Source organism: Terrapene carolina, unplaced genomic scaffold (assembly GCF_002925995.2).
Source record: "Terrapene carolina triunguis isolate 2854851 unplaced genomic scaffold, T_m_triunguis-2.0 Scaffold131, whole genome shotgun sequence".
NCBI lineage: Eukaryota > Metazoa > Chordata > Testudines > Emydidae > Terrapene > Terrapene triunguis.
This window is the reverse complement of record NW_020664482.1, coordinates 4772806-4798280: the sequence shown is the minus strand read 5'-3', so window position 1 is coordinate 4798280 and position 25475 is coordinate 4772806. Positions and strand designations below refer to the sequence as shown.

Genomic DNA, 25475 nt, shown 5'->3' with positions numbered 1-25475 from the left:
GCTTGGGGCGCTGGTGCCTGGAGCCGCCCCTGGCTCAGACCCACCTCCGGGAACCTCCTGTGGCTGCAGGAAGCTCCACGGTTGCTGCCTTCAGCGTCCAGCAACACCCCCCCACACACAGTCCTCTGTTGGGTTGGGACCCCCACTGTTACAACACCATGACATTTCAGATTTAAACATCTGAAAACATGGATTTGCAAAATTGGTAAATTTCTACGGCCGTAAAATTGACCATAATGGACTGTGAATTTGGTAGGGCCCTAGCCATAGGGCTTTGCAGCAGAGTAGAGGCACCCTCTCATTTATATCAAGGGGCAATCCAGTTCAAAGGCCTCTGCAAATGTTTGGCCAAACTGCCTGTCACCTGGCCAGATAGTACAGTGACAGGTGGTCATATAGGTACCCCGTTACGTAGATAGAAACTATAATTTACTGACAATGCAGATAGGCTTGAGTAGCTTGGCTTAGTCTGATCTCAATATCCCCTTAACTCAGAAATAACCATTCATAAGATTTTTGTCTCATGCACCCTTTCCTAGCTGTGAGTTTTCAAACACAACTCACCATCACAGCCTGTCCGATTGCCTGTGAGAAAGTACTTCCTGAATAGACTTCAAAACTATCCATGAGTGAAGAGTGGATTTTAAATAGTTTGCAAATAACAACCCACCTGTAGCTACTAACCCAAGTATAATAACTACAGACTCTCTTGAAGTGGTACCCAGTTTATTCTGCTCAAACCATTAGCAAATTGTACCCCAATGCCGCCAAGCAATCGATGTGTTTGGATCCTGGGCATTTGTCTGTAAAACTTGAAATACTTTTGTCTAGACTTAAGATCTCACTACTCAACTGGAATGGCTTGTTCAACACTAGCATGTGGTCTAATTTCCTCTTTGCAATTATTCATAGGTCCCTGCACATGCTCTGTATTAAGAAACTGGGCCCACTTCTCAGTTACAGAAGTGGGGGGAGAAGGCAAAGGTAGCTTCAAGCCATCTTTGTGTTCCTTCTAGTGTGATGCAGACAGGGGCCTGCTCAGCTCTCCGTGTAAACTAGCCGCAGCCTACTACCCCTATCCTTTGGGCAAAGAATGAGCATGTGTGGAGCTCTGAAATCCCAACACTTCTGAGCACGTTCAGGTCACAACCATAAGACAGTGTAGAAAAATGTAGGAGATTTCTTCAAAGGCACAAACCTAAGTCAGGTGCTTAACTCCCAATGGGAGTTGGTTACTTAACTGCCCTATGAAAATCTCCCTCTTAAACACAAGTATTTTATGATTTTGTAGCAAATAAACCTATTTAATGCTCTTCTCTCAATTCTGAGAAAATTCTTCTTGTCCCTTTTCTTAGTATATCCCATGTGCAAACAAGCCCGTTACATTGATCTGAGAGGTAGTGGGGTTGAAAATATGACTGAGGTTAGCAGTCTAGACTCGGTTTACCTGGGGGATTGTAACTGACATGTATTAACCTTTTGATTAACCAAATTCCACATTGTGCTTCAAAGAGCACAGCTTGGTTAAGCACCAATGTGATGCTTTATAAAGTGCCAGATCTATAATTTTTTCAATCATTAGAACCCCAATGCCCATTACTCAGCCCCTGCAGAATTCTAGTAAACAGGAATACTAATGTTTGTTAAAACTTAGAACAAAGTTATTTTTAGTTTGTCTTTGAATAATCTGGCTCCCTGCATCAGTTCCAGGGGAGACATTTAATGATAATGGATGGACGGATTCAGTGTCTGTCTCTCTCATTAGATGCTCAAAGACTCCACAGGGGTCCGCGTGATGTGAGTACAGGTCTGTTGGCATTGTGTCTGCTCAGCAGTAACGCTCAGGATTCTTATTATACAAACTCCTGACAAAAGAAAGGGAGGCACCTGAACTATTCTTCCTATATATCACATCCCCACAGACTTGTTCTCCCCTTGGAAACAATATGCAAACAAAAGGGACACTGCAATGATAAGAGGGGTGATCCTTAGTAAGTGAAATCCAAGCTTATTAGGGAAGCAGGGCTTTAAAAGAGATCCTGACATCTGTTCCTCAAAGGCCAGCATGCAACATGTCCCACTACTGGTTTGGCATGGACCAGGGAGAGAAACCCAGCACACTCCACTGTCCTGGGAGTTTGTTCTAAACGGCATGGTGTGTAGGGTTGGCATAGAACCAATCCTGCAATCAGCAGTGACAGCTTCCCCACAACTGTGCCCACTACTGCTTATGGGGTGCAACTGAGGATTGGGTGCCCAGTGCCTGGTGCACTCATTCATTTAACTAAGAGACCCCAGAGCAGGGGGTAAAGAGCTCTTAGTTACATGTGTTACATAGTGCAGTTTGGATCCCAGCTGCGTTAACCAGGTTCAAATTGGGTTACAGAAGATGAGCTTTATTCACAAGGATACATTGTTCAAGTGACAAAGGGAAGTGACCAGCTGCATGGGAGATGTTAGGAAATTAGAGGTATCTATCTTTTTGCCAGTGGCACAACAGGTGTTGATGTTTGTATTCCAAGTGCTTGTACTACAGATACAGCTGTCTATACTTGCATGAGACCACCAAGAGCTGTGAGTTTCATGGATTTCTTTTAATATGTTTAAAAAAAACCAAGTAAATGCATATTACACTGGGGGTGGAAAAAATTAAATGTAAAGAACATTAAGATGGCAAAGTCAAGCACTCAGAAGTTAGGAAATGTCTAATTTGCCTGGATAGCGAAGGGATGTTGAGACTCTGGTTCCATTTCAGAATGTGGAATGGAGTCTACTTTAGTGCTGGTAAACCTTCAGAGGATCTCACTGCAAACTAGAGAGCCCCAACCTACTGGTGGGGAAATGAAGCCACAGCAGAGTAGTTTCTTTGACCAAGGCGCCACTGCCATATTTAGCTGACCTTTCCCAAAAAAAAAAAAATTCAGCAAGAGGCAGATACCTGGCATGGGAGAACTTCCACCCAGATGGTTAAAGTTTGGCAAAATTATAAATGACTGAAAACAGGGTCTTATAATGGAAAGTCTGAGGCAACCTTAGCTATACGCAGAACTACCTGTGCCACCTATACTATAAATAGACACAGCTAGAATATAGGATTGGCTTAAACCAGGATGAATGGACGAAGAAGAGGTCGGCTTCTGTGAGAACTGCCTTTTTTTTTTTTTTTTTTTTTTATAAAAAATATTTTTTATTTTTTTTTTTTTATTTTTTTTTTTTTTTTTTTTTAAGAACAAAAAGCATTGTTAAGCACATCCTCTGAAATAACTTGCTCTTTGAGATCTGCTGTGTAAGCCAATCACACGGGTAGATTTATCCACATTCCATAGGAGAATTGGAGACCATGACGAGGAGCTTCTTTCCTAAAGTCACATGGCAACTCAGTGAGAGGTCTCCATCTCCCACAACACTGTTCTACAAACTAGACTGTGCTGCCATGTACCGAGCTCAATTTTAGAGATGGGAGTAGCTCTGAGTAAGAGGCAAAAGCTTAGTTGCATGTCTAGGAATGGATCAGAGAAAGAGATGCGATTCAGAAGTCTCCTAGCCCACTGCCAATTGTATCTGAACCCTCTATTCCTCCAGTTGAGGGGTGGGTGTGTGTGTGAGAAACTTTAAGGTGATCTGCAGCGTTGAGTGACAGCTCTGATAGGACCACGATCAGGTGTCATGAAGATAAGAAATGGCCCAAGAGCTGGAAAGAATTGAGTTGAATAAAGTCTGATGGAAAAGGAGGAAACTTTTTTTTTCCACCAGAGATTGTGGCAATGAACTCCGTGACTGCTGTATGATCTCAGGGCAGAACCCTGGGCATTGAATATAATGTATAATTTGATTAAAAAATAATTAATTAGCTTTCAATACACTTAAAACACGAATATGAAAAGTGAAATTATCCATATTTTGGTAATGAGCACTGAACATTGTATAACTAGTCTATACCAATGCATTAACTGACAGTTCTCCAAGAACTAAATGAAGGCTTGTAATAATTGATCCAGGCAGGATTATTTTTGACTCTGCTTGATTACAAGAGATGTACTTTAGACATTTAGTACATCCAGCTTCCCTCCAACAATTCAATTTATTTTTCCATTTGGCAATGTGGCATACTGATGCTATTTTGAGCTCAGTGTATGTAGTTTACAATATATAACATGCATTAAGACTTAGTGTGGAATGATCATGCCCATGGGGTAAAGAGGGAATATGTGGTGATATCTCCCCAGTGCCACCCACTTCTGGTAACAAAATGAGACTGGTGATTCTCCCTCTCCTTTCTTATTTAAGGCACAAGTGCTACAGTAACACAGCTGGAGTGTAGGTTTCAGAGTAGCAGCCGTGTTAATCTGTATCCGCAAAAAGAACAGGAGTATTTGTGGCACCTTAGAGACTAACAAATTTATTTGAGCATAAGCTTTCGTGGGCTACAGCCCACTTCTTCGGATGCATAGAATGGAACATATATTGAGGAGATATATATACACATAGAGAGCCTGAAAAGGTGGGAGTTGTCTTACCAACTCTGAGAGGCCAATTAAGTAAGAGGAAAAAACCTTTTGAAGTGATAATAGTACAGACTATTTGATAAGAAGTGTGAGAATACTTACATGGGGAGATAGATTCAATGTTTGTAATGGCTCAGCCATTCCCAGTCTCTATTTAAGTCTAAGTTGATTGTATCTAATTTGCATATCAATTCAAGCTCAGCAGTTTCTCGTTGGAGTCTGTTTTTGAAGCTTTTTTTGTTGCAAAATTGCCACCCGCAGGTCTGTCCACGGATAGTTCCCTCTAAGGTGCGTGCCAACAGAATGAAGGGCCACCCACCTAATTAGTGGAGCCATGCAGGCGTGTCTCCACTAATTAGGTGCCTGGACCCATGAGAAGATGCACATGTAAGGTGAGGTGGTGGCCTTGGGGAGGAGTAGCGGATAGATGGGAGGGGGCAGTGGGGTGAAGAGGGGGTGGGGGGAATTTGGGATGTGCAGGGCTGCGGCGGCCAGAGAAAGAGGCGACTTTCCCCAGCTCCAGGGCTGTGGCTGCCAGGGAGAGATGGTCCTCCTTCCCAGCCTCAGCTCTGTGGAGGGGGAGAGACATCCCCCCCCCCTTCCTAGCCCCAGCTCGGGGGCTGCTGCGGCAGGGGAGAGAGGGCACATCCATCGCATTAGAAAGGTAAGACTACTGATATTAAAATGAGTTGTGTGTTTTTATTTATAGAACAAAACAAGTTAAGGTGGGGTTTTTTTGTTGGTTTTTTATATATATATAGCACTTTTATCCAAAGCGCTTTACAATAGTTAGCTAATGGTACAAACAACATTTGGAAAGATCATTAAGTGGTCCCCCAAGAGCCTCAACAATTTTCAAGTGGTCCACGGAAAAGAAAAGTTTGAGAACCACTGACCTATTCAACTTAAGCTCACAACCGCCATTCCTAGAGAGACAAAGTGGGGGAAGTAATATTTATTGGGCCAACTTCTCTTGGTGAGAAGCTTTTGAGTCACCCAGAGCTCTTCTTAAGGTCAAAATCGTCTTAAACTCTCACCAACAGAAGTTGGTCCCATAAACACTATTACCTCTCCCACCTTGTCTTTCTAATGTCCTGGGACCGACATGACTGCAGCAATACTGCGTACAACAGCCATATCGAGCAGTACATTAAAGGATCTCCTGGCAGACACGGCTCCAGTGTATCTGTCTGACAAAGAGGCTCTGTTGGTAGTCCATATCTGGCACAAAAACTTGACCTGAAATCTACTGTGTATCTGGTGTACATGGCACTTAATACAGTGACCAAATGGGCTTTCCATAGTTATAGTAAATCCACCCCCTTGAGAGTTGGTAGCTAATCAATTGATGATTTCTTCTATCAAGCAGCTGTATCTACAGTGGGGTTTGGCTCGACCTATATCGCGCAGGATTTGAAATTTTTTACAGCCCTGAGCTATGTAGCTAGGTTGACCTAAGTTTTGGGATAGACCCGTCCTGAGGAATGAAATAGTTAACAATGCTGACATTCAAATTACCCCATGCCCAATGAGGGGGTCTATGCTGCACGCTAAGCCAAGGTCTATGGGACGTAGGCTTGTGGACACAGTGTTTCCAAGCCCTCACTTGAGCATCCACACCACAATGTAAACCTGGGTCTCTCAGCCATGCTAATGAATCCATGCTGCACTACACAGACCTGTGTGCCTGCTGCAAAATGACAGGGCTGGGACCTGAGTCACAGGGAGACTTGGGCTCTGACCCATCCCCTAGCAGGGTCCCAGGACCCACGTCCTGAGCATTTGCTGATGTGAGTCAGCCTGACTTGTGTGTGGGCAGAAGGGAGGTTTGGGCTCAAACCTGAGTCAGAGCCCAGGCTTATGCAGTGTAGACATATGGTACGCCCTCAGTGAAATGAATGGGGCCATTTACCTCTGAGGATATGACTTCACTACCAGTTGGATCAGTGGGCAGTGATCGATCCAGCGGGGATCGATTTATCACGTCTAGTCTAGACACAATAAATCAATCCCCGGTGGATCAATCGCTGCCGGCCGGTTGTGAAGACATACTCTGAGATGTCCCTGCATCTGTTTATACTCGGGTCACACGTTTGAGGTTTTCCTTCACAACCATGAGAGCTAGACACTTGTTATCTTATTCTCCATTAAAAACCTCTTTATAGAAGTGGTGGTATGTGGTACTGGCTATTTCCAAGGCCTGATCTTATTCCTCAATGGGACTTTCTGCAAAATAAAGTACTATCTCATTCTGAAGAAGGATAGTAGAATCTGCAGATTGCACGTATCCAATAGCTGGCATTGTAAAGAGCCTGGGGCATCGTAAATTTCTATTTAAATTAGCTGTATGCATCAGTTGTCATTTCCAGACAGATACAAAGGATATTCAAATGACTATTGAAGCATAAAAATGGCATGTTTATGAAAATGGGGCTATTCCTTTTAAAAACATTTAATTTTGTTAAACAGGGGAGCATTATAATAATAACTTCGTTTCCTAGCTGACTTTTGTAGTTCGGTCAAGCCTACTGCCTGCCTTATAAACAATCCCTCTTTTTTAAAAAATATTTCCTTTTTTAGCTAAAGGTCGTCTGTTCTTGATGGGTTGCATGTTCAACCATGACAACTACTGGGAGTAGTAATCGGCATTTAAATCTGATACTCCGCACTAAAATAAGGGACAGGTTAATGGGAATGTGCCTTTTTAACAGGTTACATAAAGTGATTTAAAATAAATCTATGGCAAATCACAGCTTCCTTTTAGTTAACTTTCTTTAATTTAAAAAAAAAATCAGGCATCCTGGGGGGGAATTAATCTTAGAAATAATAATACTCAGCAATAACATACCACTTATTTTCAAAGCACTGTGCGGTCATTTATGACATTGATTATGGGTTTACACTGGTGGTGTAGCCATGTTGATCCCAGAATATTAGAGACAAGGTGGGTGAAATAATATCTTTTATTGGACCAAATTCTACTGGTGCTTGAAAGCTTATCTCTTTCACCAACAGAAGTTGGAACAGTAAAAGAAATGACCTCACCCACCTTGTCTCTCATTTATTACGGATAACTTTGACAGTTATACTCTGAAAAGTGACTAAACGTTTAGTCAGGAGTGTCCATCTTTATTGATTCTCTGACACTAAAGCAGATTTGGGCTGTATCTATGCTACACAGCCTCTGTTGGTATAGATATGTCACCATAATCCCCTGACATAGATGCAGTTTACACTGACAGAAGGAGCTTTTCTACCAGTGAAGAAACACCACCACCTGAATTATGTTGTTTATGCCGACAAAAGCACTTCTCTGTCAGCATGGCTGCATTGACTCTGGGGCTGACATAGCAAAGCCAATATAAGCTTTAAGTGTAGACCAAGCCTTGAGAAGCTTGTGTAAATGATGAATTTCTAAACAGCCAGCCTCAGAAGCTCAGCCTAGTGTCCTGGAGCTGAGGTGATGAGCTAATAAAAAAAAAAAAATCTCATACCTAGTCACCAGCCACACCTATAAATAGGTTGCAATCTAAACTGTATATCTCAAGATAAAGTTTGTGCTGTTGGAGCCTGGCTAACAATTCCATTGGTAATGGATGGGAAGGACTAGGGTCCAGCTGGATCTCACTCTCACCTGTAGCTGGATCAATCTCAGCAGGAGAGAAAAGCAGTAACGCCTATCTGTCCCTGGACCTGCGTAGGAGGGAACAAAACTTACTCCAAGCCGTATCCCATGCCACATATGTTAGAGCAGCACAGTGAAATAAGAGGTGCTGGGAACTAATGCAGGTAAAGCTGTTTGGTAAACGAGCGCAACTTGACATAGTTGGTACCACCTGCTGGGCACTTGGGCTAAGGCCTTGCCTGCACAGGGAAGCTATTGAGAAACAAGGGGGGGGGGGTATGAGTGTTTTTTTTTTTTTTTTTTAAATGCGTAGCAGCTATCCTGCACTAACTCCCCATGTGGACATTTCTTTTCACACTGTGGTTTACTGTAATCCACTTCCAAAGTGGATTAAGCCAAACTGGACGAAGGCACTCAGTGTAGAATGAGTGTCCATGTGGGGAGTTAGTGTGTGATAGCTAATCTGGACTATCAAGCCCTTAGTGTTTCCAAAGCACCAAATGACTTTGTGTGCCCAGCTTGAGATACTTTATCAAAGGGGCCTGGTTCTAGATACTCTTTGGTCCAGTGGTTAGGACACAAGTCTTTGGCTTTGGAGATGGGCGTTCCATTCACCATCTGCAAAAGGGGGATGATCACACTCCTGTACCTCACAGCGGGGTTACACTAAAGATTGAGGCACTCAGATGCTATAATAGGGCAAGAAAAATAAGTACTTAAGATGGATGGATGGACCTAGAATTTGTGGCAAAGTACACTGTATCTGAACTCTCAAGCACCCAGTTTGTTCCTCTTTAAATTGCAGTATTTTTGTTGGCTTCAGCACATTAGGACCATGTCAATCAAGCAGATGGATACTGGTTTTAGCAAACCTGTGATCAAAAGTGCGCTCGCTCTCTCTGTGCTAGGTTTCTGTGCCATCGAGTGGGGCCTCTAGACATCGTTGACCTGAAAGCTGTTTGAGGCGCTTGCTGCTTCTGATCTCGTTTGCCTCCATTTTACACTGCTGTTCCTCCATTGCTTTCAGTGGAACTACTCCTGATTTACACTGGTGGAAGAGCAGAATTAGGCCCAGAGTCTTACTGCATGAGTGAATTAGCAGTATAAGAGGCTATAATTCTGTGAGTGCCCGCTTGCTTTGTCAAGTGCGTTCTACAGCATAAGAGGCTTTGAGCCAAAACTAAAACAAGTGCTAGTCGATGTGAAAGAAAGGATTGAAATGTAAATTTCAGCACAGGACTAACTGTGCACTAATTTAAAAACTAGGCAGTATGTGGTAATAAGAGGCAATAAATTTGCCAATACAGCCCACTGTCAAAGTTGGTTGCTTTTGCTGTAATGGGACACATTTACCCAATAGCATATTCCCCTCCCCCTTAAGCTTTCAGCTTGTTTTGCTAGTAATGAGACTCTCTATCTGCAACTACAGCAGGAGACTATTTTTAACACTGTTAACAAGCGATTAGAAGACGGGGTGGAATATCGAACCAGGTTCCAGTCACCCATGAAAATTATCACATCATAACAGCAGGAGTTGGAACATAGTCATCTCACCCATGAAGGAGTCAGAAATCTGCCTGCCTGTCTACAAATATAAACAAGCAAAAGAAAATTTCAGACTTTTTGGTAATATAGTCTTTTAATTTGATCATTTGGCAAGAGTGTATTGTAGCTTCATATACAGCGATCACCGGGATTACATATGAAACAGTTGTGAATAATTTAACAATTCTTCAACTTGATGCCTTCTCATAGGGCTGGCAGAGCAGATCGCTTTGCCACAGTGTGTAAGAACTTGTCTGGAATACTGTGTCATGAGTCTTTATAAGAATTTATAACAAGTCCGTTTATAAATATGGAGAGCCTTCATCTGATCTTCACTGATCCTCATCATGTAGAGTTTGTAAATTGATAAACACAAATACTCAGCAAACTGGTATTTTAGATCACTACATTCTCTTTTTTCCCCAAAGACTGAGTGCAGGGATTTCCTTTCTGGGATAGTTTACAGGAGCCTGAAAACCTAATGATGTGGATTGCAGTGTAGTTGTATCTGTGTTGGTCCCAGGATATTTGAAAGACCAGGTGGGTGAGGTAATATATCTCATTGGACCAACTTCTGTTGGCAAGAGAGAAGCTTTCGAGCCACACAAAAGTTCTTCTTCAGCTCTGGGAAAGGTACTCTGTGTCATCGCTAAATGCAAGGAGAAACAGAGTGTTAATCATGAAGAGTTAACACATGTTGCAGTGCAAGAGACCATTCAAGGTGAAGTGGGCAGTTAACACCACTGCAGTCATAAGACAAAGGCAGGTTACAAATTGTTCTAATGAGCCATTGATCCAGTGTCATTACTAAGTCCATGATTTTTAGTATCTAGCAAAGTTATGAATTAAGTGCCTAGGATCATCTTTGGCAGATATCATACAGGTTCTTTGAGGACAAGGACAGAGGTCAGAGATGCAGTGATTTGTTTTGTGAAAAGTGTTTGCCATGGGGTGATATGGTAGTTTTGTCATCACTTTTCTGTGAGTGCTTCATGCGAGAGCATAATGATTCTCATTTCACCTACAGAGTTTTTGGGGCATTTGATGCACTGGATGAGGTACACCACATATGATAGGCATGTGCAGGACCCAGGGATCTTGAAAGGTGTGTTGCAGGGTAGGAAGGTGTATTGATCATCATAGCAGTGGAGATATGTCAGCAGGTTTTGCATCTGTTATGGCAAGGTCTAGTGCAGTGGTCACCAAGTAGTCGATTCTAGAGGATCTCCCAGTCGATCGCGATCTCTGGCGGCACAGTGTGGTTGCTGCTAAGGCAGACTCCCTGCCTATCCCGGCCCCATGCCGCTCCCGGAAGCAGCCAGCATGGCCCCGGGGATGAGGGGGGCAGGTGTCTCCCTCGGTGCACTGCTCCTGCCTGCAATCACCACCCCCACAGCTCCCATTGGCCAGGAGAGCTGTGGGGTCGGTGCTTGCAGAGAGGGGCAGCACACGGAGCCATGTGCTCCCTGCCCAGGGGCCGCAGGGGTGCGTTGCTCCCTTCCGGGAGCGGCGTAGGGCCGGGGTAGGCAGGGAGCCTGCCTTAGCCTTGCTGTGCCTGCCGCCGACTGAGAGCCACGGGAGGTAAGTGCTGCCCGGAGGGAGGCTGCACCCCAAGTCCCATCCCTGAGCCCCCTCCCGGAGCCTGCACCCCAAACCCCCTCCTGCACCCCAACACTCTGCTCCAGCCCTGACCCTCTCCCAGAGCCTGCACCCTGTACCCCCTCCTGCACCCCAACACTGTGCCCCAGCCTGGAGCTCCCACCTGCACCCAAACTCCCTCCTACATGTTGCATCCCTCACCCCCCTCCTGCACCCAACCCCCTGCCCCAGGCTCAGCCCAGAGCCCCCTCCCACACGGCAAACCCCTCGGCCCCAGCCCAGAGCCCGCACCCACTCCTGAACCCCAACCCTCAGCCTAGTGAAAATGAGTGAGGGAGATGGGGGATTGAGTGGGCGGGGCTTTGGGGAAGGGGTGGGGCTTTGGGGAAGGGCGGGGTAGATCTTGGGTTGCCCTTAGATTCGAAAAGTGATCTTGAGCTAAAAAGGTTGGAGACCACTGGTCTAATGCCTCTTTGAATTGGTAGGGAGCTTGCTTCTGATGGTGCTTGGAGAGCTTGCGGGTTGTCTGAAGGCCAAAAGTGGAGGTTCATGAAATAAATCTTTCAGGATATGATCCCCATTGAGTATGGATTGTAATTGTAAAGGGCAAGTCTCAACTACAAAATTAAGTTGACTTAAGTTATGTCAACGTATAGTCACAGAATCGGTTTTACATGACCACACTATGCTCCTTCTGTTGGCAGTGCACATCCTCCCACTCTCCCAGGAGAACTTCCACTGATTTAACTGTCAGTGTGGGGGGCGGACTAACAGCCAGAGCCCCACCACCGGCCGGGGCTGACAGTCTGATATAAGTAACGGTGTCCATACTGACACTGCGTTGACCTAACTACATCAACCTAAGCACTATGCCTCTTGTGGAGGTGGAGTTAAGTCGGTGTAATGGGCAGGGGCGGCTCCAGGCACCAGCGCACCAAGCGCGTGCCTGGGGCAGCAAGCTGCGGGGGGGGCCCTGCCAGTCACTGTGGGGGCGGCAGTCAGGGAGCCTTTGGCGGTGTGCCTGCGGGAGGTCGGCTGGTAACGCGGATTCGGCAGCATGCCTGCGGGAGGTCAGCTGGTCCCGCGGCTTCGGCAGCAATTCTGGGGCGGGTATGCCGAAGCCGCGGGACCAGCGGACCTCCCACAGGCATGCCGCCGAATCCGCGTTACCAGCGGACCTCCTGCAGGCGTGCCGCTGAAAGCCGCCTGACTGCCGTGCTTGGGGTGGCAAAATACATAGAGCCGCCCCTGGTAATGGGCAACTTACATTAGCAGGAGCAACATAGTATAGATGCTTACAAACTCTGTAATGTAGACCACACTTTAATGAGACCTCATGTGGAGTGGTATGTGACAATCACCTCTCCCACCTTGTCTTTCTAACAATATGGCATGTCTTCCATATGCTTTGCTGACTGGATCAATGTTTTTGTGCATATTCTGACTTGGAAAAGTCACTTCCTTAGTAAACGGGAGGTTGCTACTGAGATTGTGCTGATCAAGATGTTACCTGTGACTTTAATGCCGAGAGTATTTCCATTTCTGACCCCACTTCCCCTTCTCACTCCCACCGAACAGTTTCTGCAGAGGAAATAGAGAGGTTGCACTAGTATTTAAGAAAATCAGAAGTCATTGGTTGATGTCCATTATTAGATAGGAGTGGACATGTCTCAGTACTCTTCTCATCACCATGGTGATTAATCATTTGGAGCTGAAACTGAACAGAAATGTGGGAAGCACCAGATGGTAATTACAGAATGCAGTATAATATTTTGCCAGGTCTTTGTTAGGAAGAGGATATGTAGTGCATGGGAATGAAGACATCCTCTCCAGAGGGAACAGTACATCAGTATAATCAGAAATACAATTGTGGATGAAAAGTCAAAAGGAGCAGCAAAAAATGCACTCTACCCTCAACCACCAACATTGTTGAAATGCAGAGGCATTGTAGCTGTGTGGGTCCCAGGATATTAGAGAGGCAAAGTGGGTGAGGTATTATCCTTTATTGGACCAACTTCTGTTGGTTTGTCATATGACTACAGGAGTGTTCAATGGGCCACTGCACTTTGAATGGTTCCCATAGTCTGTGCTAAGTACTTACGCTAATGCTTATACTTATGCTGTTTAACCTTATATTTAGCTGAGTACCTTTCCCAGATCTGTGGAAGAGTTCTGTGTAACTCAAAAGCTTCTCTTTCACCAACAGAAGCTGGTCCAATAAACAATATTGTCTCACCCATCTTGTCTCTCTAACATTGTTTAGAGGAAGAGTAAAACTAGGCATGCTACCTCCAGCTAACGTGGGGCAAATCTGGAGAAGTATTGACAACTCCCTGATGGCCAAGGGAAGAAATTCCTCCTCCTAGAGCAGTGGTCACCAACTGGTAGATCGCAATCACTGAGACTGAGAGAGACTGTCAGAGGCTCCACGATTGACAAGTCGATCACGATAAGGTTGCCAACCCTCCTGCAGCCAAACGGGGAGATTGGCCGCTAACAGTCCCACAGAGCAGCGGGGCTAAGGCAGGCTCCCTGCCTGTCCTGGCCCTGTGCCACTCCCAGAAGCAGCCAGCATGTCCAGCAGTGGCTCCTGGGGGCGGGGGGTGGGGCAGGCGGCTCCGCCGCACGCTGCCCTCACCTGCAGGTACCACCCCCGAAGCTCCCATTGGCTGAGATTCCCCGTTCCCAGCCAATGGGAGTTTCAGGGGTGGTGCCTGTAGGTGAGAGCAGCATGTGGCGCCATCTGCCCCTCCCCCCACCCCAGGAGCTGCTGCCGAGCATGCCGGCTGCTTCTGGGAGCGGCGTGGAGCCAGGGCACGCAGGGAGCCTGTCTTAGCCCCACTGCGCTGCTGCCGCCTGGGAGCTGCCTGAGGTAAACAGCGCCCAGCTGCAGCCCACACCCTGAACCTCTCCTGCACCCCAGCCCTGAACCCCCTTCTGCACCCCAACCCCCTCCCAGAGCCTATACCCTGCACCCCAACCTGCTGCCTGAGCCTCCTCCCGGAGCCAGCACCCTACACTCCATCCTGCACCCTAACCCCCTGCACCCCACCCTCCTGCCCCGGGCTCAGCCTGGAGCCCCTTGCAGACTCCACACCTCCTTGCACACCCCAATCCTGTCCCAGCCCAGGCAAAGCAAGCGATGGAGGGAGGGGGAATGGAATGAGTGGGGCGGGGCCTCGGAGAAGGGGCAGGGCAAGGGTGTTTGTGTGGTTAATGTTGTTTCTACATTTTCTTTGAAGTAGATCCTGGGTTGTACTTTAACTTCAAAAAGTGATCTTGTGCTTTAAAAGGTTGGAGACTACAATCCTTACCCATTACTGATATAAATACAAGTGCTCAGAGTTCTTGTACATACAAGTAAAGAGAAAATCCCAGTATCCTGGAAATTTGCTTTCTGCTTGAATCCCTGTGTTTTCACATAGCTATGGTACTCTGTGCACTGCTTTGTATGTGCTTAAAATATCCTCTTACTGAGTGGGATGTTGATGGGTATCTGATATGGGGTGTGTGTGTGTGTGTGTGTGTGTGTGTGTGTGTATATATATATATATAATATATATATGAGAGAGGGGTGCATGCCTCATGTCATCCCAGTAAAAGATACACACCTTAAAAATGTTTTGGTGACAAATAAAAAGCTAGACAGTGGCAATATAACAACCTTTTATATTTTTACAATTATTTTCAATCTTGACATTCACAGTTTTATAATATCATCTTTATATCTTCAGTTTTTTAAAGGAAAATCATTTTAACTATTGCAATTTCAAAGTTGTAACTTCATCTGAGTTGCTATCAGCTTTGATGCAGGAATTACTGGATGGAATTCTATGGCCTGTGTTAGACAGGAAGTCAGAGTAGATTTCATTCATATGTTTTAAGGCTATGCTAAAGACTCATTGCAATGTGAGCTGGAATGGCCAGAGTAGTAGTAATATCAAAGAAGAAACTTATTGGAAAGCTACACCTAATGCTGGATCAGAAGAAGAAAAACAGTTCTGACTAAATATGAAGTGTTAGTTTTCAGTGTTTTGTCTTTGCACAGCAGTGTCACTGATATAACAAATCAGTCAAACTGGTGCAACTTTTGTGTATAAATTCTTATGGATTTAAAACCGGTCACTGGTCTTTAGCTCAGTGCAAATTTAGTGCAAGCTAATCAGCTATAAACCAGGATTAAACAGTGATGAACAACTTTTTGTGTGTTACACTCTTAACTAAATCAATATATAATAAAACCCTTAGTTAAATAGGTATGACTGTGGGTAGCGCAGGCCTTAAAGACCATGGCCCAGATTGTCATCTAGTGTAAATGGAGCTAGGCATATTTATACGAGCTGAGGATCTGGCCTATCAGTTGCAAACTCTAGATTTTCAAGTGTAAAATTTGCTTATTGGTTATGTAGAGATGGCACATGAAAGAAGTATCCCTCGGGTGCATTAAATGGGTTATCTTTCAATGCAGAGAGTAGATATGGGGGAAGGAGGGGAAATGTCCACAAGTGAGGGGCTTCTTAGCTTATAAAAGTCCCAATGATTTACCATTCAGCAGCTTAAGCAACTATAGTGGGTCAGAGTTAAAGACCTCCCTATTCCTGCTACTGAGTAGTTGCTCACGAATTCCATTGAAGCAAATGGGGATTACGGATGAGAAGAACCACTCACCCAGGGGAGTGTGCGAGGGGCCCTGTGTATTGGGTCACGTCTTTTTGTCCACATAACTTTTGAATATTTTCAGTCCCCTGTCCTCTGAGCTTATTCAGCTCAAGATACCTTATGAATGGGAGAAATTAGTGGCATGACTATCATTAGGAAAATGTACACATTAAAAGATACTGTGGCTCTTTACTTCCTGAATACTTTCGGAGGCCAGTAGAAAGCACTACCAGTTGCCCTACATTAGTGAGTTGGCTTCTTTCAAATGCCATGAAGGGTAGAAAGAGCTCCTGTACAGTATTTCTGCCATGAGATACTGCACTAGTTACACATGTGAACTTGAACACTGTTCCAGTGAGATTTTTCCATGCAGTAAGTGCAGCAGACATGTATGCTAGAGATGATCAGTGTGAAAGTTAAGAGATGAGTGTGTAATATCAACATGCAGTATGTCTTCTGGGCAGGCAGCACAGGGGAGTGGGCGAGGGGGGGGTGGGAATTCATGAATAGGACATGCTTGTGAAAAGAAGATCCCTCCAAGGTCAGAGGATTACCATGTACTGCCACCTGCCCAGCAATAATTACTCAGAAGTCATATTACTTAAGTTGCTTTAAAATTAAACCACGTAAAGCGCTGGAGGATACAAGTCACTATCAACAGGAAGACTGGGCCAATGACTTAATAGGCCATCCCCAGCTCTAACGTCTATCGCTGTGGAACACTTTCATCTTGCCCAATAAAGATCCAAAATTCCTACCAGATCCACTAATGCTACTTCACTGAAGCCCAAAGGAGCTGCATAGATATACCAAGGACGGAATTGGTCACTAAGGGACAAGTATATCCTCAGAAATGACCCATCCTTGCTGATATGGGGGGGGGCAGTGGGGGGGGCAGGGGTCTACAGTGGTGTTGCGCACGTTGCGCGGGACTCAGTGAGGCGGTGGGGGGGGGGGGGGGGTACGTGACCCTGCATAGCCCATTGACCCTGCATTGCCTCTGTATAGCCTTGAGTCTCCAATGGATGAATTGAAAGTATGAATCCAAGTATTGGATCCCTAATGTTTCCAAATCTCTAAAGACGGGGGAGAAATGAACTTGGCTATGTTGGCTTGTTTCTCATTTTCAGTCCCCTTGTAAACAGACTCACTTGAGCTATTTTAAACAAGTTCAAATCCAGCTGCCAAGTCAGGGAACTTGCCAGTGTGAGGACATAAAAGCTTGTGGCATTGAATGCATCCCTCCATAATGGTAATGGATGGTAATTCTTTCCAAAGGATGGTAAACAATTGGTTGTAGGGGGATTTTAAAGTGCTAGGAGTCTTTAGGGGGCCCAAGGGCAACTCTTCTCTAGTCAAATGTATTTCATTTATACAAGGCAAACTACTATGGTAGAATCACACAGGTTGGAAGTTATTTACTTAGAAGTAAATCACTCATTTACAAAATAGTATATTAGCATGTGTAGTCATGCAACTGGCTGATGAAAAAACACAGAACGGCTGTGGTCTATTTCCTCCTGATTCACAATTATAAAAGTTCACAGAAAGAACTCTCTAGGAATAAAGCAGAAATGTCCATTGGCTAAAAGTATAAGTCTCGTCTTCTATCCTGAGACTGGATACCTGAAAAATACAGCAATATGAAAGTAGTCAGTACAGCACGAGCATACATAAATTCTTAAAATGTTTTAAAGAAATTTTCTTTTTTTGGCACCTGGTGGTCATTTCATTGGGGCTATTTTAGTTCTGAGATAAATCACATCACTGAAAGCATAAAGAAGCCATGTGACCAGAGCAACCTCCCAAATGTGGGACAACGACCTAAGGTGAGATACAGGCAATAATAGTGGAAGCCTGAAGGATCTGGGGATTATTGCTCTGCTAGCACTAACATTGTAACTGCTGCTGCAGGGTGTGGTGTTTCTAACCTCTCTACTAAAACAAGGAGATCAAACTAGAGTTGTGTAGGATGAAAGTAAATCTACCCTAGAGGGAGACAGTTGAGAAACACAGCTATGAAGTGTCCCGACTAGCATAGCAAACCACCGTCTCCGCAAAGAAACATGACTATTCTTAGAAGTATGTAACACACCTGGAACTACACCTTGTTGAAGATTACAAGAGCTCATTCCAATTTCATTTACACTGTTTTAATGTAACTGCTGGTTCCATTACCTACCTGAACTGTCAAGAGTGATGCTGGGGTTTCCTGGGTTTTGATAGGAGCTGGCTTTCCTTTCTTAATTTTAAGGGGAAAAAACATGATAAGCTGGAGTGGTACAACACTAAAAGTAGTTCTTACGTGAAACATTGTGCTTTTGCAACCCAGCTTTTGGCACAGATGTTGCAGGACCATTGCACAGCGTTCTGTGCTTTTAGAAATGTAAATATCAGCAGATCCATACAAAAGGCCCTAGTGCATTGAGAAGTATCCTCTCTTGGTTAGAGCCAAGAACTAGACGTCAGAATTCCCAGGGCCTGATTATAGACTGCAAGGGGAGTAGCTGTAATGACGGTGTGAACTTGAGCCAGTAACTTAATTTTTCTGTGCTGTAGATTGCCCATCTGCACAGTGGTATATGTCACAGGGCTGTTAGAGTTTTTCAAACATATTAAAGCCTCCTGAGATCCTCAAAGGGAAGACAGTAGTTGGAGAATGGCAACCGTTTTTTTCCCCCAACAGTTTTTCCCTGACAATTTGAATTTTTTAAAGTTTCAACCAGCTCTGGTGTTAGCAGTATTGCTTCTCTGCCCTGGCCCTATGCTCACTCACCCAGCCTCCATGAAATGCTTCCTGCTAGTGTAAGAGTGAGTTCCATATGCTTTAATACCCAGACCCACATTGCCAGGCCTTGATTAGAATCCTATAAATCCGGAGCGCATCTTTAATATAGTAAGAACATCACTTAGTATTTGCAAATATTAACAATGGCAAACATTACACCCTGCAAGGAGAAATCTAGGAAATACATGTGCAATGTAAACACAAAGCTAAATCCATCTATTAATGGACCTAAAGCAAAAAATCTGTTGCAGAAATAAACACTGCGTTTTCCATATGGGGTCTGAGAACAAAGACACACTCTGCAGTCTGACTTGAGAATCTCATCTCTCCTTTCCAGCTCCACTAATGTTAGTAATAATGGAAGCCCTTGCAGAGATGGGATGGCAGCCTGTCCAGGCAGACAGGAAGCTGAGTGTTCACCAGTTTATATTCATGGCTGGATATTTTTAAAAACACCCCCTACTCTAAATTGCTTTGTTAATATATCATTGCCCCTTCCTGCTATGGACATTCCGCTTTCTGGCCCATAGCAGATGTGCTACACATTCTCCAGTGTCTCTTTAAGGAGTTTTAAAAACCATTTTCTTGTGAAATTAATGGGGAGAAGGGGCCAGATTGAGAGCCCTGCTTAGAGAAGTCCTGTATTAACCCAGAGAACAGGGATAGCATAGGCAGCAGCAGTGCCAGCATCCCCACCAGTGTGTCCAACCTAGCCTGGAGGGACATTGAGGGGAGAGCTTTAATGTCCACATTTGTTCAGTCCTAGGTGGGTCTGAGACTAATAATGGTGCCAATTAGTCCCAACTGCAGTGGCTGACTTTGTGATGTGGGCGCAAGGGAAATGGACTAAACTCCTCTCTCACGGGTCCCTGAATGGTGTAAATTTTGGTCACTAAGCTCTTTAGGGCAGGGACCATCTTTTTGTTCGGTGACTGGTGCCTATCCGAATGGGATCACCTATGGGTGCAACCATGTTACAAATAACTAACTACCAGATTTCCCTGGTGACCGAGTTTGTCTGAAGCTGTTCTGTCATACGTTTCTGGCCCCCATCACCATAGTATTGGAGCGCCTCACAGTCTTTAATGTATTTATCCTCATGTCAGCTCTGGGAGCATAGCAGTACTATCAACCCCATTTTACAGATCGCTTCCCTGTCCCTCTGTTCCCTAACTGATTTGTCCAAGGTCACACAGGAAGGCTGTGGCAGAGCAGGGACTTGAACCCAGGTCTTCCAAATCCTAGCGTCTTAACCCCTGGACTACTTTAACCCCTTTTGGAAAGGAACAGGGATAGCCATAGCGTGAATTACACGCTGTCTATAGAGTCTACTGAACCTCATGTTAAATATTTATTCAGTAGTGTTTGAAATGAATATTCGTGCCGTTTCCTGGGTCTGGCTGGGAGACGAGCATGGCTCGAGGACCAGCCTTTTACCCCAATTATTGTTGTAATGGGGAGGGGGGAAAAACTCTTAGGCACATGGACATTTTTTTTTATGGGGGCTGTGGTTTGTTACTATATACGCGGTATAATCAGATTGCTCAAATAATATCTAAACATTCCACTCCATTTATAGCCATACTCGGAGCTTCCAGCACACACCCAGCTGTTTGTTACCCACTTTGAGATCTACTGGTGAAAAGTGATATATAAGAGCTAGGGGCACTCAATTATTTATGTGTGTTCTGAATATATTGTAGCTCAGTTACATATTCGGTATCGCCGCAACATAACAGAGGGGAAAGAGCTGTGCAAGAAACTATAGAGGAAACAATTATGGTGCTACACTATGCAGCCAACACACAATTCCCAAGTACTACAGTACATATCATTGATGCTCTGTTGAAAATACTTCCAGCCAAGGGCTCTGAATTGTTAACTTATGCCCTTGTCTCGTGTATCATTTTAGCTTGCTGTAAAAGGGACATTATTGGGGTGTGATATTGATTGTGTATTGCTTATTGTGCTAAACATAAGGGGGCAAGTCGGAGAACACAAGTAATTGGGTTATTAGGCTTTGCTATGGTTAAAGGCTGATTTTATTAGTATGAGACTTTGTGGAAGTAATTATGCTAAAGGCTGAGTTTTAGTTAGAAGTTAGCAGGCCCAAGAAGTTAAGCCTAGGTCATTAATTCTGCACTCTTATTCTGAGAGAGAGAGAGAGAGAGAGATAAGTGACCACAATGGTACAATACATCACAGAATTATAAAAGTAATTCTGCAGTAAGGGAGTTCTGGCAATCAGTAACTAGGCAGTTAGACTGCATTAATGCATAGGAATTAAGAAAAGATGTTTATTAATGATTAAAAGCATAATTTACAGAGATCCAGAATGCCACATATGAATAAGAGACTGGTATTAATCTTGTTATGGTCCGATACATCACACAAAGATTGGGTATAAAAGTCTAGTCCAGTCTTGTTCCCTGGTTTTTGGCTTCCTGGACTGGTGTCAACTAACGCGTGGCCTTCAGGAGTGCTCTGCTCATTGTGTATTCATCTCTATCTCTAAGTGTTGTAAGTATGCTATCGTATCTTATGGCTTAAAAGTAGTTGCTATGTATAAGGCTTTCTGCTGTTTGGTTTATATTGATGAGTAGAATTATGTGGTTTCTATGTAAAGGGTCAACTGAATATGTGTATCTCGCTTGCAAATCAAGTCAGTCCTGTAATGAGAGAGAAACTTCTGTATAGCCCACTTTTTTGAAAGAACCTGTGAAAATCAGTAAGTGTGGGATAGGTTTATAGTTTCATTATTTGATCAGGCTACAGCATAAACTGGATTGAAGAGGAGCTAGACTGAATGAGTCTGCTTTTACCACCTTCAGGCATAGATTTTTATTTTTCATTTACAAGGGCAAATCACAGTTAAAGGAATAGTAAATATTTTCTTACCTCCCCCAGGAGTTAAACTTTGACTCATATTTTGTAACCTAGCTGATCCAGTAATACAGGCTGAGCTAGAGCTTTGCTTCACAACAGATTCCTGGCTAGATGCTGGGCACCTTTCCTGTTGCAGAAAATCAAGAAGAGAACCATACTTCCCATCAGACATTGGTCCCTGCACTATCTGAGGGTCAGGCAAGGAGCGAGGATATCCTGAATCAGTAAGACTTGGATTAGCTATCGAAGGGAAGTGCCACAAATCTGCAGGCTGAATAGGAGGATTCCGCAAAACTGATGCCTGATGGTGGTCTGTAGCAGCAGCCGACAAATTCGGATCAGAATTTGATGTGTTTGTAGCAGGAGATGATTGATATGACTTGGTCCAATGAGAAGAGAAATTCCACTGATGGGGAGACATGTGGCTATCTAGTTTTAAAGAAAAGAGTGTTTGAAGCGTTATTGAAGTTCTTATTTACTTTTCCAAGACAAATTCCAACTGACTTTTATGGGAATTTTACCTAAGTAAAGTCTGCAAAATTTCATCCAGATTACATAAAAGGAAACTTACAATAGTTGACTTATTTACTACAATACTAGTTTTAAAAAAACAAATCTACACTAAAATAGACTAGCCTAGAAAGTCACTACCACCTCTAACTGTGAACGTGAAACATCTCAGGCATTTTTTCTGAAGGGTGGGTGGCATAGGGTTCCTCAATGTCTGAAATTTTTTGTCTTAAATCCTGTAGCAGCTCTGATTAACTGCCTTCTCTACCTGCCCACCTCCTGGGGAAGAGAAGGCAATCAGAGGAGGTTTCCCTGCAGACAGGGCAGAAATTTGGGTGGAGGGCTGGAGCTTCTCGTGTCATGGCAAGATAGACTCTCTTAATTTAAAAAAAATGATCTAAAATGATGTAATACATCGGAGACAGGTGGAGACTTTCTTCATAAAGTAGGGCCCTGATCCTGCACTTGGACCCATGCAGAGATTCACTGGGAATCCACACAGGCGGGCCCAATGGCTTACCCATGAAATCCTAGGTACAAGCTCAGGGCTTTGAAAGAATGATTTCACTCTTGATCAGAATTTGGACTCCTTTGTGAAAGTGGGGTTACATAGAAGTAAATGTGATAATTTGGTCCTCAGTGTCTAAATGTCCCAGCAAAACTCTCTAGTGAGTTAAACAGCAGCATTGCATTGAAACACACACACTGATGGAAAACTGCTCACCATTCTTCAGGGTAACATCCTCACTCTTGTGCTTTGTGCTCAGATCTTGTGGGTTCTTGGCATTGCTTAACGCTCTAGAAAAGTGTTCATCTATCACACTGTTAAGGTCCCCTTGAAAGTAAGTAAATACAACACTCTGAGACCCCCATTCTGTTTTCACAGGCTGTTTGCTTTTACTCAGTGTTGGAGAGTTTTTCCTTTCTGCTTCCATCTTCAGTAACTAGCAGTGCCTATGAACAAAAACAAGAAGGACTTTTGAACCAAAGTTGTATTACCAATGTTGGGTTTGATCATCTCCCCACTGAAGCTAGAACTTGAAGGACTGCTTTCAGCAGAAGCAGGGGCAGATCCTGTATCTGAGCTCCTGCTTGCTGCACTCTCCCTTTTCCCACCAATTTGCACAAGGACCTACAAACCCTGTGTGTATATGGTTGCTAGCTCAGATTCGATGGGTGCACATGGATATCTGTACAGGGCTGCCAATAAAAGAGCTTAATGATGCCAACTGGCCAGGTTGGTCTTTGCAGTAAGATTTATAATCCATAGGTGCAAAGGGTGGTATGAGGATGGATAAATTTATCTCTGCTACATAGTTTCTGTGCATGTGTAGGATCAATGGCTGGAGCTCCCAAATAAGGCAGAAAGAAAGGGTGGGGTCGGAGGGAACCAGTGACATGAGCTGTTCACTCACTAAGCAGTCCTCTTTTGGAAGGCACTGTGCCTAGACTCCATGTGTCCTGCCTGGTATTATCCAAGTCACAAAATGGGAGCCTGATGGTCCATGGGCATTAGCTCTAGGACGGAATGGTGTCCATCTGGCCAAGCTGGCAAAAATAGTATTAAGATGGTCTTAGCCAGCAACCACTGTGCCTGTCTCTCAGGTGGTGTACTCTATGCTGTGCCACAGAATCATTACAGAAGTTACTCGACTGTTACACTTAATGTTGTTAAATTAATATTTATCCTGAGGATCAAAGATGCACTTCAGGGATCCTCAACACACTCCAATGTTTGTTTAAAATAGCACTTTCAAGCTTATATAGTAAAAATATTGCTTGCACACAAGCACATAGATGGATACAAGGTAATAGCTATGCCATACTAGCGTCAGAAGCATTTGCAGAAGCCCTAGATTTATGACCACGTGTCTATATTCTCTGAACAGCTGCAAGTTAAATTTGTTTGCTTGGTGCACTCTACTCATTTTCTATCATTTAAAACCAGTGCTGGCAAGTGCCTGCTTGGCATCAGCTATTGTTCTATAGTACCTCTGGACCGACAGTAGTACAGGAGCTATTCTTTGTAACCTCTGTAGGAGATGGCATGGTCTAGTGTTTAGGATGGGAACCTGGGAATCAGAACTACAGGGGTCCCATTATTGTCTGGTGCATGCATACAATTCCCAGAGAGGTCAATGGGAATGGCATAGATGCAATAATTGAGCTCAAAAGTTCTATGCTATCTGGAACTTCAGCCATGCCCATGCCACAAATTCAAAAATGTCAGACAAAAAAAAAAAAACAAAAACCATAATTGGCCCCCAAATTGTGAGACTTAAATTTTTGTGTCTTAACTCCTACACCAGTCCTGGTTGGCTACTCTTCCCCAGAAGGTGGGCAGGAACGGAAAGCAACTAATCAGAAGAGGTTTTCCCTCCAGGCAGGGCTGAAGCTTCTCACAATTGTGGCAAGACAACTTCCAGTCCCAGCTCAAATCACAAGGGTTGGCAATATTGACTTACTGTGTGACCTTGGAGCAAGTCACTTCAACTCTCTGAGCTTCGTTTATTCCATTAATAAAATGAGAGACCACCTTCTCCTAGCTCAGAGCTAGCCAGCAAATGGAATTTCTGTCCCCCAGGAAATTCAGACATTCTGAAATTTATTTTCATCCCAAATCAGGACAAAGTCAAATCTTGAAATATTCCACAAAAGAAATTCTAAAATAATGTGATTTAGAAACATCAAAATGACCTTGTCAAAACACTCTAGCCAATAAGGTTGAAACTTTATAAAATGAAGTTTAAAAAGTTAATTTTTTAAAATCAAAATTAAATGTCTAAATTAAATACTCCACTTTGAATTTTTCCCTCAAATGTTGTCAAAGTTAACACATTGAATCTGACTAACAGCATTTTGCAGTGAAAGTGGTGGTGAATTTTTTTGACCAACTCTGTTCTGAGGTATTAAGGTTGATTCACTAATGTCTGGGAAATGCTTTGAGATCCTTTAAGGAACAGATCTCAAAGAATGGCTCTGGCTCCAGAGTCTTGCTGCCGTCAACATGTTATATCAGAGAGGGAAAGGAAAACCCTGCACCATGTTCTCTTATGACACTTACTCCAATGGAGCTTAGAAACGCAGTTCCTTACACATTCAGGTTAGACTATCAGGTGACAAACCAAACACAAACAGATGATGCTCTATATATTTTAATTTATATTTCATTTGGCGGGGGGGAGGAAACAAGCATTGGCCCAGCTCAGATATTCAAGTCAGGGAATTCCCGAAGACTTTCAAATCCTGACTCAGGATTAAATCACATCTTGCCACACACAAATGACTGCCCCGATCTATATAAGCCTTTCCCTGTTCAAGACAGGCTATTTTAACTACGTATAAATTGCCATATGAG

At 43.9% G+C, this 25475-nt stretch overlaps 1 protein-coding gene across 1 annotated transcript; it reads right to left on the bottom strand.

The window, feature by feature from the left end:
- Positions 1 to 17518: 17518 nt before the first annotated feature.
- On the bottom strand, positions 17519 to 23052 carry VGLL1 (vestigial like family member 1). The gene is made up of 4 exons (XM_024203085.1): positions 22842 to 23052; positions 21620 to 22036; positions 18116 to 18175; positions 17519 to 17559 (listed from the first exon to the last, which is right to left on the bottom strand). The coding sequence occupies exons 1-4, from the start codon at positions 23050 to 23052 to the stop codon at positions 17519 to 17521; spliced, it is 729 nt and encodes a 242-aa protein (XP_024058853.1).
- Positions 23053 to 25475: the final 2423 nt, after the last annotated feature.

Excerpts from the sequence above, each read along its gene's own strand:
- VGLL1 (XM_024203085.1), bottom strand. The coding sequence starts at position 23,052 with ATGGAAGCAGAAAGGAAAAACTCTCCAACACTGAGTAAAAGCAAACAG. Across the intron at positions 22,037-22,841 it reads GGATGTTACCCTGAAGAATG|ATAGCCACATGTCTCCCCAT; the intron begins GTGAGCAGTTTT and ends CTTTAAAACTAG. Across the intron at positions 17,560-18,115 it reads CATCACTCTTGACAGTTCAG|GTATCCAGTCTCAGGATAGA; the intron begins GTAGGTAATGGA and ends TGTATTTTTCAG.